The 18,500-nt window shown below is 29.0% G+C and overlaps 1 protein-coding gene across 1 annotated transcript in view; it reads left to right on the forward strand.

The window, feature by feature from the left end:
- Positions 1-18,500, forward strand: part of LOC123295199 (Down syndrome cell adhesion molecule-like protein Dscam2) — a 193,479-nt gene that overhangs the window by 83,726 nt on the left and 91,253 nt on the right. Inside the window, 1 exon segment of the mRNA XM_044876449.1 lies at positions 527-673. Within this exon segment, the coding sequence (XP_044732384.1) occupies positions 527-673 (147 nt within the window).

Raw genomic sequence — 18,500 nt, forward strand, 5'->3', positions numbered from 1 at the left:
ACGCGGGCATCCAATTTGGTGACGTAATATCGGTATAATTATACGAAATAACACAGATAAGTTTGACAGATATATTCATAGACAACTAATTATAATAAATATAAATATTTATTATCTATGGGTATATTACACCCAGCTGTCTACACAGAACTAACTGTGATTGTCTATGGTTCATACCAATTTGACATCACATCAGGGCTTGCCCGCGTTTTAGGTCACGTGATATGCAGTTTAAAAATTACGATTTTTAATTTTAATATTATAAAAGAAATGTGTGCTGTTATGACTCGAGATCAGAATATTTAAGTATATTTTTACATAAATTTTAACTTTTTCAAATTTCATAATTTATTTTTCACTACCAAAAATACCCCATTAATTTTTAAAAAAGTTTAAATACTACGAACTATATCACATTCCCGCAATCTTATAACGATAATGTGATCTTATGATTCCTTAGCAAATATTGTGGTATTCTTTTTCTTTTTACCAATTTATTAAAGTACAATTTTTCTTTGAATTTCAGATGGAAAATTTCATCAACTTCCAACCGGTGAATTGTTAATACATAATTTGGAATTTAGTGATCAATTTCCAACATATCGATGCCGAACAATGCATCGATTAAGTCGTCAAGTGGTTGTTAGTTCACCTGCAAATGTTCGCCTAACAGGTAAATTTCAAAAGAATATTTATTAATTTTGAGTTATGTATATGAAATGTCTTAAGTCCCAAAAATTACAGATATCAGTGCCAAAAACTAATAAAATAAGTTCAACACTATAAGCAAGGAAAGTTTATCTCACTTTTCTTCCCTCAAATATTTCATTCTCATTCAAACGGGTCTTATTATTAAAAACTATCATTACCAGATTTTTTTATATAATTTTGAGACACCTTGGTTCAAGAGCAATTCTAAGAATTTCTATAAACTTAAGAAAAAGTTTTATTTCTCTTAAATAAATGATGGAAGAGCAAGTAAATACATCGTACATATAAGAATTGATATGTTACATCAGTTAATTGCGCCACCATTTAAGAACTACATTTAAAAAGTAACAAACTAAACAAAATTTGTTTTTTGTTTTGTAAAGAAAAAAAAGCAAGTGCACTTGTGATTTGTGCTATTATGGAAACGAACCTTTTTGAAAAACGAACATTATGGAAACGAACCTTTAATTAGAAACTATCGAAACTGTCTGGAATTATTAATAATTATTTGTCCGGATTTAATAATAACATGATAATGTTTATAATTTGTCTTATGTAGTTAGTTAAAAATTTTCTCTAGTATTATTTAAAAAATATAATACTTTAATCGTTAATGTTTTTCTTTTGCATCTGCACATTTCTAATTTCCAACCTAAACAGTATTATTAAATGCTTATTATGACGTTATAATTAGAAATCTGCACATGACAAAATACCAACATCTTCAAAAAGATTCGTTTCCATAATACCACAAGTGCACTTGGTGAAAATGAACTAGTGGCTTTTTAAAAGTTGGTTTTATACTTGTGGGTAGTACACATTTAAAAAATAAGCTATTGTAGCGACTTTCTCATAAATTGATCGTAAGCCATTCACGCTTCCGTAATTTCTTGTTTATTGTATCAAAACAACAATATTTATTATTTTTTATACTCAAAAATTAAAAAATATTTGTGGTTATTTATAAGAAAGTAACAAAATTTATTATATTTGTAGCAAAATAACTATATTTATACGAAATCTAAATACTCTTCTGCGAAATCTAAATACCCTTCGAAAAGAAAGTATCAATCAATCCAATAAAAGTGGTTTGTTTTTCTATAAAAACCATTTTTTTCAAATGGAATGACACAAAAAGCTAGAATTTTGCTATCAATTACTGACTATATTATTCGGTTTACAAAAAATGTTTCAAACAAAAAATTTATGCATGTTTATAAAGACAATTTTCTAATTTAAAGAGTTCATCTAATGTTTGTCAGTTATGAATCAGAGTAAGGTTTTAATTGAACCTAAAAACTTAGATCGAATTCGCTGCCGGTATAAGATGTGTGCCCTTGAAACTAACATTTTTTATTTGAAGCATTTTCCTTGATTAAATTTATTTATCTAGTTCGAAGCATATGTCAACTGCAATAGGAAACTTTGAAAATATGTTAAATTCCAAATAATTACCTCAGAGGAAAATTAAACATTGATTTTAATGAAAAACTTTTGTTTTAAAAAACATCGGGTTAAATTGTGCGAGCACGGCTATTGGTTTAATAAAGTTCTAGTACCGTCAATCTTACCGTTTAAAAAGTTACCAATAATGCATACAAATTATTAAAATAAAAGTTTTCTGTAATGATCTCTTGTATTAATCCTAACTTTCACCATTTTATTAATTGTCTGTACATATTTACAATCCATATATATTATAAATGTGAAAGTAAGTATGTTTGTTTGTTTGTTACGTTTTCACGCTAAAACTAGCGAATGGTTTTTAATGAAACTGTACAGCAATATAGCTGATATTTTAGAATAACACATGAACTATAATTTATAAAGATATATTTAAAAAAATAAAAAAAAATTTAATTTAATTTGACACCAAAATCTTTAATTTATGGTTCAAAATGATGATTATAGATGGAGCGGTTCTATGATCACCATTTTGACCCATAAATTAAAGAATTCTGTACAAATTTAAAATAGTAAATGTCAAACAAATCATGACCAACTATTCTGATATACTCAATGATTTATGACTATTTTACATTTAACCAAATTCAAAACTATGTATATCAAGAGAGGGTGGGGGCTATAAAGCTGTGGTTTTTTACTTTTAAGTCCAGTGAAGCGGGCGGGTATCAATCTAGTTTTAAATAATTGTATAATCTATTTAAATAGTTTACAGGTATTGTAGATGCATATCCTGTTGTTTTTAGTCTGTACGGTCTGTGCGTCTGTACATCTAGGTAACATTTGTACCTGGATGCATTTACTGTTTGTTTACAATTAAAACATACAAACTAACAAACAAGTCTGTACAAGCAATCTAACAAAAACAGAATAAAATCATAAATAAAGCTTTTGTATTATACAAATTTTTATACATTTATTATAATATAGGGAATGATTCAAAATATGAATTAAATGAAACACCTTTTAAAATACTAAATTATGTGATTTAGAAGTACAATTTCTAAATCGCTGTGAGGTATCATTCTGTAACATAATATATTGAGGCTATATCTGAATAAACGGTCCGAAACATCGGACAAGACTTTATTATATTATAAAATTGATATATCATTCTTGTAATATTTTTATTGAAAGCAGCCAATTGTAAGAATTATTTAAAAACAAGGAAAAGCTTCAGTTTCTTAACTTCCCTAATTTGGCTTAATTAAGTTTTATTTGTTTAGGAAGCGATATATTTGGAATCATACGGTAATAAGGGACAGGCTTAGGTGTTTATTGGATTAATTATAATATTCAGAAGGATGTATTTTGGTAAGGGTGAGGTTAAGCAAAGATTACCAAGTTACAAAAGTTACTTAATTAAAGAGACATTTTAAATAATATTTGATCAATTTTGGGTAGGGTTGATTTGACCACTTTTGACGCCCCAGAGGGGAGTTATATCAAACCTAGGACCTTGTTGATATAAACCTCGTAACGAAGTTTCACTGCTGTCCCCCAGCCTCTCCCTAGAAAATCCCATTATCCCGTATTTGGAAAAGTTTTTCCTTGGGTTCGGGCCTCCTCGAATTTTCCCGGATATGTGGCTTATACCAATGCTAGGATAACAAAATTTATAACAAAAGGAACACCTTAAGGTCTAGCCTTGTGCCCAGTTTAATCGAAATTGTTAGAGCAGTTTTTGAAAAAACCCCCAAAAATCCTGTTTTGGTCTAGAGGGAAGTACTCTTGAAAAAAGACATAGGGAAAAACTGAAAAAATCGTCTGGAATTATGACCAAATTGAACCTATGTACCGAGTTTGGGAAAATCGGTTGAAAATTGAAGGCTCCAGCTTGGTAACAGACATACCGACATACCGATGGACGCAACGTTTTAAAAACGTTTTAATAAACTAAGATAAAAAACTTTTGAGTGTCTTCTTAGAGGTTCACATCTTATGGTAGTACGAGCACCAAGGAAATTTTAGATTTAAGGTTGAAATTATTTGTACCTTTATTTATAACATGTCATCCATGTATCAATGTAGATGAAAAATACGAATAAAATTTTTCGATACTTACCTCGGTTTTCGAAATATCGAAAGCTAACTAGTTAAACAAAATTTTCAATTTTCGATATTTCGAAAATAACTCCAGATATCGAAAAAATGTATTTTTACTTTTCGTCTTACTTTTTGTATTTTTGTAAATTACTTTAATAATACAAAGAACTTATTGGAATCTTGAATAATAAATTTACCACCTTGTATTGTCTACTAAAAAATGATTCGCATAGAAACAGGGAATTATCCTGATATCGCATTGGCCATATAAATGTAAAACTAGATTTGATACCATGACAAAATTTAAAATCGAAATTATTGGAAGAAGTTTTTGCATTCGAAGATTGCCCATCTCCTTTTAGTAAAAAAAAGCTTTATATGTAATCTCTATGGAAATACCCACGTATGACCTCATTAGTGGGGATTTTCCTCTTCGTCTTATTGCATATTAGTAAAGATTTTTTTAAATCAACTTCACTTTTCTATTTGTGAAGTGAGAATTATTCATCTGAAGTGATAAAAAATTTTGTCCGATCTTCTATTTTATAAGATTTTAAGCAGCACTTAATCTTCCAATTGCTTCCACCGATTATTTACCGACTATTTTCTACCCAAAACAACACGTCTCTCATTTATGACCGCAAGCTGAAGGTATAAGTGTTCAAAAATTTCCATGAAATTTATAATCGCCCATTAAAGTTTTTGTTTGTATGTATATTTTTCACATTTATATATATTTTTTTGTATAATAATAAAATAATTTTTATATAATTATAAAAAATATAACATAGAAAAAAAATATATGAAAAACAACAACAGGAGAGCCTAGTGCAACTGCTCCTCCTGCCTCATTGACTTACAGAGGAGTCAACAACAACATAGCTTCACTGACTCCATGACTGACTGACTCATTTTTAATTAAAGTTACAACACAGCATTATATTATATTTTTTAGTTTTTTGATACAAGAGTTATTTTGTTATCCTGAAAATTGACAAAACGAACAATTTAATGATGTTAATTAAAGAGAATTTACAATAATACTCTCGCGCCAGAAGTCAAATCCGGACCTCTTTGATAAATGCCACATTAGCCAATTCAGTCATACTAGCTCAAGGCACCGATTTTTAAAAGTATTATTATAATCGAGAGACTTTGATGGTACAGCTCGTATAGACGAATTGGCTTAGGAGCTTGGCATGTATCTAAGAGGTCCGGGTTCGATTCGGAAAATGTGAGATTCAGTTTCAATTAAAATCTCACAAACTAAGACAGAAATTTTAAATTAGATCATTTTATATTAGAATTAGAATTACTTGATAGCAAAAATTTTTCTTTTTGGGAGTTTCTTCATTCAATTTGAACAAAAATGGTTTTTCACTTTGATGGTAAAGCTCGTACAGAATTTGCTTAGGAGCTTGGCATGCATCTAAGGGGTCCGGGTTCGATTCGGAAAATGTGAGATTCAGTTTCAATTAAAATCTCACAAACTTAGACGGGAATTTTAACAAAAAAGATCTTTATTGAAAAAAGAACCACTTTCATTGGAAAAATTGTTTTCTAAGAGAGGATTTGCAAAAACAATTATAAGAAATAACAATTTTGATACGAAAAACAATTTTGGGTAAAACTTTTCAGTCCGTTTTTTCCTAAACTGTACGGTTTTCGGAAAAACGTTTCGAACAAAAAAAGTAAGTTTTTAATGAATGACAACTTTCTAATTTAAAGTGTTCATCTGACGATTACCAGTTATGGAGTAGCCTGAGCTTTTCATTGATAGTAAAAACCTAGGCCCAGATTAATTCCTGCCTAAGCTATACATCTATTCACCCAACAATTTTCTAAAGGCCATACACACACCATAGCTTATTTTTATTAACTTTTATTATGTAATTTTTTTTTCAACAAAACAGTGTTACGGGGTTCAACCTTTCTCCCGCTTGCTTCAACGAGGGAGTTTTTCAAGTCAGTTCGGCCAACGAGTTTATTTAATAATTATTGTTTTTAAACATTTTTTGTTAAAAAAAAAAAGTTATTTACTGGAGTTACAGTTTTTTAAATTAACAAAATGTAGTGACAACATTCAGTATATACTGTTAATGGGAAAGTAAATAACATGAAAAAAAAATAAAAATAAAAAATTACATTTAAGTTACTTAAAAATACTTATCTGTGTAGAAAACTTTTTAAATTTAAAAACAAAAACTACATAAGAAGGAAATATGAAGATTTTTTAATCGTTGATGCTATTAACGATTACGTTGTACGTAATTCTTTTAAATGATCATGTTTATTTCCCATCGCTTCCACCGCGGAATAACTTTTTAAATCATTAAGAATGTCCGAGCACCAGGACAATTTTGGATAAATAGGCTTGATATTTTTTTATATGAGCTTGGACTAAGTGTAAATCAATTATTAAAAATTTAGGGGGGGGGGTATTGTCCGATTATTTAAATAATTAAATGCTTGCTTCAAAAAAAAAAAGAACATATTCCACATTGAGTCTTATGGGTAAAATATCAAACTTAGGACCTTGTCGATATAAATCCTGATACGATGTTTCACTGCTGTCCCCTCAGCCTCTCCTCAGAAAATCCCATTTTCCTGTATTTAGAAAGGATTTCCCTAGGGTGGGAGCCTAGTGGATATGTGGCTTATACCAATCTTAGGAACACCTTAAGGTTTAGCCTTGTGCCAAGTTTAATCAAAATCGTTAGAGCCGTTTTTGAGAAAACCCCAAAAATCCTGTCTTGGCCTAGAGGTAAGTACCCTTGAAAATAGGCCTAGGGAAAAAATGAAAAAATCGTCTGGAATTATGACCAATCTGAACCTATGAACCGAGTTTGAGAAAAATCGGTTGAAAATTGAAGGCTCCAGCTTGGTAATAGACATACCGACATTTTTTAAAAACCCCTTTTTTTTTAATCAGGGACCCTCAAAATGTGTATTTCCGTTGAAAGCCCGATATCAATTTTTTTTTTCGATCGCAATACTTTATTATATTTATAATATAATAAAGTGAAAACTGTATATACAATGCTAAGAAATCTCACCTGAAAGTCTTTAAAATATTTAATTTTAATTTGAATAGATTCAATGAACATTAATTTAATACCTGAGTAATAATATGATTATTTTCAATTTTAAATTAAAACACCTGTTTATTATAATTAATAAATGATATGACGCCTGTAAATATATATTGTCTCCTATTAAATACCTCTTAATATATATTTGAAATCATCGAATTAACCTTTCAATAATCACCTTAATTACTTTTTTAATATCTTTGAAAAATTATTTATTTTTAATTTTAGCATCCAGACAAATAAAATTTTCTATTTTACGAAAGCGGATTGATTAATTTTAACCCGAGAACATTCCTGCCACGCGTTAATATTCTTTAACTTTGTAAATCATAACCTCTACATAATTTTTATATAAATTTATTTTATTATGCATTAGCTAATTAAAAATATTTTGATTACGTGATTAATGAATGATTTTTGAGAGTGGAAATATTTTACTTAATACTTAAATTCATTTTAACTTATTTGATAATATTTCCATCATAAGTTTTTTTTAATTTACTGAGTGCGACTTATATTAAACTAACTTAAGTACACGAACAGGTCGCAATGTTAATATTTTGTAATAACACCTTTACTCTCGTGATGAGAGAAATTCTCACAATTTGTCAAGAACTTGAAAAACATATATTTTTTAAAACTGTAGACTGGATGGAAAAATCTGAATAAGTCATAATTTGAAAATAGATAAAATTATATGAAGATTGGAAAAACTTCATCCGCATATACTATTTGAAAAATAAAAGTTTTCTTATAAATGGAGCGTGAGCAAAATGCTCATAACGCGAGTGCTGACAGATTCAGATTGAATTGACAGAAGATTTCAGAAGAAATATGTTAATGAATAGTAAAAAATTCGAAGATTCCTTAAAACTTAATAATCCAATCGTCACTCTCTTTTAACAGGTACAGCAAGCATTTTCCTTAAATTGATTCATAAAATTTTCTTTACAAATAATGGCAATCTTTTATATTGTAGAATAAGTTTAATGAAATTTATTCCGCACATGAAAAAAGTCACCATATGCTTTAAAAATTCGAATTAGTACGTAAAAATAAAAAAATAGAAAAATTCTACTTTTTCTCTGTAGAAATATAAAATACGGCTTAAAGGAATAAAGGGAGCGGGTAGGAGAGGGATAAATGTTAGTTGGAGAAACGGATCTCGAGTAATGAATGAATGAACAAACGCGATGAAATATACGAGATTATGTCGTCTTAAAAGCTTAAGTTTCATATCTATGCAAGCAAACACAACGGAACAAAAATATATTTTATGAAATTGAAATACAATGTTGTTTGAAAATTATAGGAATACGTTCAAGTTTCCATCAGTATAACATAAGCTAGATTTTATCAATGATATTGACCTAGGACTGCCTTTCTCAAAGTGGGTGATAACGCATCTTTGTGGGCGCTACATGCTTGCAGGGGGGATGTCAAATTAATTGATTCTCGAAGTAGGCGGTATACAAAATAAGTTTCAGAACCTCTGACCTAGACTATTGGCTACGTTGAATGCTGACGAATTTAATGAAACCACATACAATTTCCTTCTTATTCGTGGGATCCGTTTTGTAAAACCACATATCCAGGAATACGCGTTTAAGTTTTTCTTAAATGTATTTTAATAGTATACTTATATACCTGTGTTAGTCGACAATTCCCAAACCATATAATAAGCCAAATAAATCTGCAAAAATTTAACGCGTTTTTTTAGCTTTTAGATTTTAGAGGTTAATCTTCTTACTTACTAGTGATAAACACCCGCTTCACTGGGTTTAAAAGTAAAGATTGATAAAGATTGCTTTTGCTTATCTCCTTTCTATAACACTCGAAATTATGGTAAGGATTGTTTTACACAGGTAAAATATCAAATATGAGTATATCAGAAAAGATGGCCGTGAAATATTATATATTGACTATTTTTACAGAAATCTGTAATTTATGGTAATGCCAAATGACTACTTTTACAGGAATCTGTAATTTATGGTACTTAATATCAAATTCAATTAATTTTTAATTTTTTATTAAAACTTTATTAATTTTATTAATATATCTTTATAAATTATAGCTCATGTGTTATTCTGACGTATGAGCAATATTGTTGTACAGTTTCATTAAAAGCTATTAGCTAGTTTTAGTGTGAAAGCGTAACAAACAAACAAACATGCTTACTTTCCCAATTATAATATATAGAGATAAAATCACATTATTTATAACTTCAAAAAAGAGTCTATTCTAAACACATAAAATAATACAAAAAGGCAAAAACATTCAGTTTTTTTTCTACTGAATTTAAGGTCTAAATATGCTCGACTCTAGACTGATGACTTACGTAACATGAAAAAATTGTGAATATCATTGTATTTTTTATATTTTAAGGAAAACGTACTTTAATAATCAAAATTTATATGAATGGTAAGTAAGAGTACATTTTAGAAAACGAGCTAAAATCATTTACTTAAACAAAGAGACGTTTTCCTACATTTTATAGACATGTCTCCAAAGTTTCTGGACCATTTTGATAAAATGAAATGAATTTTTTCGTATTAATTTTTTTCTTTATTATTAGAATTTGAATCCTTCGCTGTTATTTTGTTTTTTTAAGACTTTCAAAGTTGTGTAGTAATTATCTAGCTTCAATACCTGAACACTTACCAATTTTCTATTCCGGACATGTTTTATATGATATTTGGACACGACTTTTATCCCAAAAAATCCATAATCTTCTCAAAAAAAGTCCTTAGTTACTTTAAGGTATTTCCAGCATGGTATTTGCAGTTTCTATGTTAAAGCAATGGTACAATTTTTTTTTCGACAGAATTTAACGAAAAATTAAATTTAAGAATTTAATAATGCTTACTATTAATTCCCAAAGTTTCAGAAATTTTGACCGTTTAAAATGGGAAATAATTATGCCAACGTCCCAATTTCGATCAATTTACGTCAAAATTAATATCTCGAAAGTGAAAATTAATTTCTAAATTTTTTTTTTAGAATTGTATTGTATAAACATTTTTTTCTACTTTTTCTTCAATATATAATAATATCATAAAAAATAGTTGGAGAGACCGGACATTTTACATGCTTTAAATGGGACATGACCCTCAAAATCGCGAACTTTGTCTTTAAATATCTCGCGATCTAAACGGTCAAAAATTATGAAATTTTAGGAATTCATAAATAAAGCTATTATAAACCCGAGAAAAAAAATTCGGCCAAATCTGTCGAAAAGTGATTTCATGCTGGTACTACCTTAATTAAAATAATCACTTGATCTGTTTTCGATTATAAAATCTATCGTTGTTTCCAAAGATAAAGCATTAAATAGCTTAACAGTAATGTTTAAATCACACTGTACTTGCATAGAACTGTAGTGTATATGACATTATTTCCACAAAGTGTGGATTTTGTCTATTTTATTAAAATAGGAAATGTAATAGCTATTTTACATTCCCTAATGTATTTACAATTACCGGTAATTTTATAACAAGTTTGGAGACTACATTACATATAATATTATACTTTAATTAGCTTTTGTAATAATAAACAAACAGAAAAAAACCTGTTGCAAAATCAATAATACATTTATTTAATCCTAACTTACTGTATAAGAAGCATACTTGGAAAATAATTAATTCGATTCGAGAATATCACAATATTGTGGTTTTCGAAATTTCGAATTGTTATTTTATTTTTTTTGAGAACCTTTTATAAAACTACTATTCGAAGCTAACTGCAAATTTTCAATTGCCTATCTTTTATAATTTTGGAGAAAACGGACACCAAAATTTTGTCCTAATTTGAGCCCTCACGAGAAAATTGCGATGTATAGGAATAAATGTTTCAAATAAAAGTTGTTATTTATTTATAAGAAACATTTTTAATATTCTACTTTTATATTATTTTACTTATGTTCTACGTCTAAAGGCGCAATTCCACTAAGTCAACATACAGCATGCGACACATTGACTGTCAATAGAGACAGAGGGATCACAAAGCGACAAAAAATATGTCTCCTTACCGCAAGCTACAAGTTGAATAGTGTCGTCGTCTATCCAACAGTGAACAGATCGGTGCGACTTGTAGCAAGCAACATGGAATCTGGATAAAAATTTAATTTTGTCGCACGTCTACAATAAGCAACACTTGACAACAAATTACGAGCGACATGTCGCCTAGTGTTGCCTTAGTGGAATTGCGCCTTAACGATGTACAAGATAGATCCTACGAACTCAAACTCACTTTATACGTCATAAGTACGCTCTAAAAATTTCAGCTTGATATTTACGTTTTTGAGCTATCGTTTCGTTTTGAGTTATCGGTCTGTGCAGACAGACAGACCGACAGACAAACGGAAATGGACAATTTAAGTGATTTTGTAAACACGTATTTTGTTCGTTTCATGAAAAGAAAAATTAATATACCTTGATATACATAACATGATTAAAAAAATGATAATATCTTGTACACAAAATTGAAAAACATGTTATGTATACATCGGACATTCAATACAATTGTGATACGTTATTACAGAAATCTGTATAAAGTTTTGTATTGAAGTTAATTAATGATTATTTTTAATTAATAAAAATATAAAGGTATCATCATACCATTCATATTTGCTCGTACTAGCGGAATATTATCAGCGTGGGTTACTCAGTTTTTTTTGTATGAGTGTGTTTCTATATGAACAAGAAAAGATCAAAGAAGCTATTGTAACTAATTAAAGATTATTCCAATTTTTCCAATTTTTTTAGCCTTCCGTTTTAGATTTTTTTCTTGAGTTTACATTTGGGAATGCTGGAGTAAAATTTTATTTTTGTCATAACTTTATTTTGACGGGTTTCTTAAAGAAATATCTTGGGTAGATAAACGTGGACAAATGATGGACAAACGAATCTAATCAGCATTTTATGAAAATTCGTATTTGATGGTGCTATTTTCTCGGGGCAATCCTGAACAGTATCACTAGGATAAAAGATCGATCTTTATTACTATAATAATATCATCTTAGAATATTTATAGAAATCTCAACGATAAAATGGAGTAGTAATTAAAAATCCAACTTCAAACGAACGGGCGCATGTCGAATCCCAGCTACGTTAATTCATTTTTTTATTCTACTTTGTTATCCAAATGGTATCCAATTTTTAACTTAAGGCAATGAAAATTTGTTTGGATTTCAAAATTTGTATGGTTATATTATTATGAAAAAAAAAAGATTGCAAAGTTCATTCACATATTTTTAAACGAACAAATTTTATTGATTAATACGTAAATATTTACAATATATCGTAGTCACACCACTCAAACTGGCGATGAACAATTTTGAACAAAAAATGTAACTGAATAAAGCTGAAAAAATAAAGTAAATCTTTGGCTAGCTAGCAGTTTTTTCTGTTTTGTCGTCTCAATTGAAATTCATGAAAAGTATGAGAAAATATAATGTAATAGAAGAAAATAAGATAGAAAATAGAATGCAGAATCACATAATTTCACCTAGAAAATGAATGAAAAATAGAAACGGTAAATCTGTTTGTACAATGCTAGGCTATGGTTTGTATGTGTTTGTCTATAAATAGTTCGTAAAATATTGAAAGCAGAATTAATTTACTTAAAAAAATAAGAAAATTATGGCACTCTATTTTATTATAACAATAAAAGCCTCATTAATTATGTTTTTCACATGGTATTGACAGACACGGTACTGACATTTTTTTTAAGATAGCAACTGTAATTATTTTTTTATAAATTCAATATCCATTAAGAGTATAATTTAAGCTAGTAATAAATACAAAAATTTATTACTTTTGATATAGAAAAAATCAATAGTTGATAAAATTTATCGATACCACGGTCATGTCAAGTAAATTGAACATGTGTTGGTAGCTTTTTTGTTGTCAGTAATGAACTCTCCACCTTCGTTCCTCACAAAACACTCAATATCCAAACACATTGCATGGAAATGAATCTGTTTTGCTAATTAATGTTTGCATATTCTATGAATATATTTTCTACATTTGTATACGCTTATATTCGCACAGTTGTTTGTAAGTAGCTAATTCTCTACTTCGCATCCATCCAATTCACACACAAACGTTAACGTTTTTGTGTTGATGAGGGAAATTGGATATGTATATGTAGAGAGTGCTGTTGAAGCTTTAGATATATTAGAGCAGACGATACAGATATGTATTCAACGAATTTTATTATTTTACCTCATTTATTAGCTAACTATAAGCTATGAAACAGCTATGAAGTATTGAGACGAATTCTTTTTTAATTACTTTGTTTATATTACTAATACATTTTCTACAGAGTGATCTGGAAAAATCATTCACTGGAGCTAATAAATTATAGTTTAAAAAATAATTAAAAAAATTATTAAAAAAATCAAAAACCCGACTGAGTTAAATACAAACGAAAAAAAATCCAAGTCCAGCAGTTTACATACCGACTCATTAACAGTCGGGACCCATTATTGGGAATATTTGAGCCGGTGATGATTTTAATGGGTCCTGATTGTTAAAGTCGCTTTGTATGCTGCTAGACAGGTTTTTTTCTTTTCAGTTTATATTTAAGTCAGTCGGGTTTTTTGATTTTTTAAATAATTTCTTTTATTTACTCTTTTTAGATTTTCAAATATTTATTAAACGATATCCCCACTCACCATAGTTTTTCGACTTTTATTTTTCGGCTTAAGTATGTATGTATATTTGGTCCTTTGAGACCAAATTCGTAAACTGACTTTAATGATTATTACGTTAGTTGATTTGTCTATTTAATAACTATTCGATTATACCCCACTTGACATATTGGTCGCCATATTTGTCTGATGTTCGCCATATTGAATTTTCATTGTTGCCATATTTCAGTAGCACTCGCAAGGTTAAAACCAAATATTTGGCGTAAGAATTATCGAAATCGAAATACGCGTTTGGTCTCTATTGCGATACATAGGAACACATTTCTTATCACAATATGGCATCTGGTGGTCGCCATCATTGAATTTTAATTACTGCCATATTTTCAGTAGCACTCGCAAGGTTAGGACAAATTCATTCTCTTCTCATTCATTTAGTCTCTCGTGTGCCACATAGGAACACACATACATTCTTTCCACAATATGGCGTCTGATGGTCGCTCTTCAGTCCGCTTTTGTCTAAGCTGTACGGTTTGCGAAAAAATGTTTCGAACAAAAAATGTTACTTGTTTCATTGAGCTTGAAAAGCTAGGTAGCTAGGGAAAGATTTTATTGTTTCCGTAAGATGTGCGCCTACACACACAGCATTTTTCGCTTAAAAAGTTATTTTTCGAGTTTCAAGCATAAGTATGTCAACTTAAAAAGCCACTCTATATACACATATTTTTTCGTAATATTTAAAAATAAGATTAATTATACCATCGTTGGTATGATGTACGTCTCTCTCCATCCACAAGTGGGAATGGAGGAAAAGGATGGTTAACAATATTTTATTTTCACACTTTAAACTCATTCCCACTTTTTAAAGGTCAGTCTGCATGTATGTATGTTTTTAGAGTAAAATGTTATAACAAAAACACGTAACCTCAGTCTGTCAGTTTTATTAATGTTTTTAACCCATTTTTAAAAAAATGGTAATTCTAAAAAGTAATAATGGTTTGTTTATTGTATGGGTTTTTGTTGTTTTTTTGTGTGCTACATTTTAAAACAGATGTGAGTTATATGTTGGTCAACTTGGTTTTTAAACTGGTTGGTATTGGGTGTATGAAGATATGACCTATATATAAAATATATATGTTTTGAGGTTTTGGGTTATAATATGACGTGCCTATTATTTAGGGAGGTATCAAAATCGGAGTGTATTATTTAGCCTTAAGTCAAAATCAATTTTGCAAATTTTAGGGAGGCTTGCCGGATTAATTAAGGATGTATGAGCATGGTAGTGGGGGCACAAATTTAAAAATAGATATTTTCAATTTTGATGATAAATTTATATAATTACTTGACGATATAAGACGAAAAGTAAGAATAAAATTTTTCGATATCTGGCTTAATTTTCAAAATAACGAAAATTGAAAATTTTGTTTAATTATTTAGCTTTCGATATTTCGAAAACCAAGACACATATCGAAAAATTTTATTCTTATTTTTCGTCTACATTCATGAAGTTATAATAAAATTCATCATCAAAGTTGAAAATAAGATAAAAATAATTTCAGCCCTTAATCTACCCTGCTCTTACATCCCTTATATGGACGGTGACACTTAGTTTTTTTCTTTTCTAATTCATTGCTAATATGTTTACTTTCTATTAAAAATTTTTGAAACCAATGAAAATTATCAAAAACTTCCAAAATATGTCGATTTTTGAGGTTCCTCCATAAGAGCCAATTTATTTTTATATACTTTTTTCTTAAAAATTTGCACGGATACCTAAGCTGAAATTTGAACCACATATTCTTTGAGTAAAAGACTACCTACAAACAAATTTTGAGTTTTTAAATCAAACATTGTTGTCATGCTCATACATCCTTAAATAACTAAATGACTTCAAAAGTAGGCATATTTAACAGTGATCTTATGTGGGGGAAAACGGTAGATGAATGATATGTTTTCATAGATTACTCAAAAAATAGTCGATGGAAATTAAAAAAATGTTTAAATTAAAGTAAAAACTTTAATAAATTATTGAAAAAAACCCGTTGTGCCCGAATAATTAAAGATATTTGAGCAGGGTACAAATTGAAAAAAATATATATTTTCAAATTTGATGATGAATTATGTTATATGTTATAACTTGACAATATAAGACGAAAAGTAAGAATATTTAGCTTTCGGTATTTCGAAAACCAAGGCATATATCGAAAAATTTTATTCTTATTTTTTGTCTACATTTAAGAAGTTATAAAAAAATGCATCATCAAAGTTGAAAATAAGGTATAAATAATTAACCACAAGTCTAAACTTGCCGTAGCGCTAGTACTACCTTAAATAAAAAGTTCGCATTTAAATCAAGATCACATGATATGACTGAATCAATCTGTCATTTTATATAGTGTTATCGCAAGACAAGACCAGAAGAGCACTATTGTGTCGTTTCGTTTTTATACCCTATATATGAGGTATATTAAATCTTGTCCCAAGTTTTTAACGCTTAGTAATATTGATAATACAAAAAACAAGTGAAAACAAATGGTTTAATGAGTGACTTGTTGATATACCCTGTATAGGAAGTGTTGAACGTCAGCTCTTACATTAATTTGTTGTAAGTAAGTAAAGTTTAAAAAACCAATAAAATTATTTCGTTTTCGAAAATTTCAAAATTTTTTTAGTTTTTTTCTTTTTTGAGAATTTTTTACACGACAAATAGCTGAAACTACTTGTAAATTTTCAACTCCATATCTTTTACAGGTTTGAAGAAAATGGGTACCAAAGTTTTGTCCTAATTTGTTTCAAACAAAAGTTGTTAAATTTTTAATAAGCAGCAATTTTTATATTTAAACTATTTTTATTGTAAACTATCCGTTTACAGACAGGGTTAGATTAATGCATGGTCCTGATTGGGTCCAGGCCTAGAGCCTCTAGCTTTTCTGAGGGCCCCCCTACAATCAAATGTAAAAAAAATCAATCAGCAAATTGTTGATGGCGTAAGCGAGCATACGATCTTCAATCGATGCTTATAATAAATACAAAGTAAAGTTTACTTTAACTTTTTATTTCTATTTTTATACCATGTATTGATGCTATAACAAAATTAAGGTGTAATTATAGGTGTTAAAAAATCAGCTAATTAATTAATTAATATTTAATCCGACATTGCTTACAGACCCAAGACCCGATTGATCTATGTTGCTCATTTACGAATTCAAACTCACTTTTTACTTCCTGAGCACGCTATAAAAATTTCAGCATTATATGTCTTTTCGTTTTTAAGTTATCGTGTTGACAGACGTATGTATATACGGACAGAGAGTCAGACTCACGGACAAAGGGAAATGGACGAATTATGTGATTTTATGAACATTAGCATTTTATAAACATTTTATTTTGAAGTAAGAGTAGTGATTCTGAAGTAATATTGCTGTACAGTTCCATTAATAACAATTGGCTAGTTTTAGCGTGAAAGTGAAACAAACAAACAAACATGCCTACTTTCGCATTTATAATATATACAGTATATTCAATGTCGATTTATTAAAATATTTTGTGAAAAGTATTTTTTTTTTAAATCCTGTGTAAAATTTGGTATTAAGTGGTCTATTTTGTGGTAAAAAAAACACATGATAAAATATTCAAAATCGTTTTTAAATAATAAATTAATCTGATAATCAATGAAAATTTATTGTAGCATAATAAAAACCCTCAATAAATATTATTCTAAAAAATAAAATATATATCAATACAACTTCAAGTTGAGCGAGTTGAAAACTGTAAATTCAATAGATAAAAATAGAATAATTTATACAAAATGTTCAAGTATTCACATTCCATTTCTCGAAAAATCTTCTATAGTTAGCGGTTTTTCAGAAGCGCCAATACTTCTTTCTTAGCCAGACCAATTGCCTCATTTACCTTCCTTAACTGGTCCATTTAGTTATCCATAAGGAACGCTTCTCCTATGAATCGAACCGTGATGCGCAAACTTTGTCAAGTGCGTTAGCTTCTGTTTGAAAGGTTCTGGAAGGTTCTGGAAGGTATCCCAAGAAATATTTAGTATCAACTTACGAGAAAAAGTAAGATTCTCATTTTATCATTATTAGGATATTATCCGTTTTCGATGTTATAAGTTTAAATACTTTCACAAATCCAAACAGGTTTCTGGGAAAGCAAGAATACGGTAGAAAATAGTTACTTTCATCGATAGTACCTTAAAATAGGATCAAACCGTAAGTAATAAAGAAGGCTAAAAACCATACAAAGATTAATACTTGGAACCACTTTTATCACGCAAGTAGATGCAGAAAATTATGCTATCAGAGTGAGTTTTCTAAAAAAGTAAATCCAGAAAGGAAGAAATGATTGAACACTTGTGTACGTCAGCCAATGTCAAAGATTTTCTAAATGATAAACAGAAAACAGTAGAAACGTCAAGAAGGTTATGAACTTTCAAGCCAAAGTATTTGTGCAAAGGTTTTGGATTTTGTAAAAATAAGGACAGTACCGCTGTTTTCTGAGTAAAAGGGACATATTTTAGCGAA

The sequence above is a fragment of the Chrysoperla carnea genome, chromosome 3 (genome assembly GCF_905475395.1).
Source record: "Chrysoperla carnea chromosome 3, inChrCarn1.1, whole genome shotgun sequence".
Lineage (NCBI taxonomy): Eukaryota > Metazoa > Arthropoda > Insecta > Neuroptera > Chrysopidae > Chrysoperla > Chrysoperla carnea.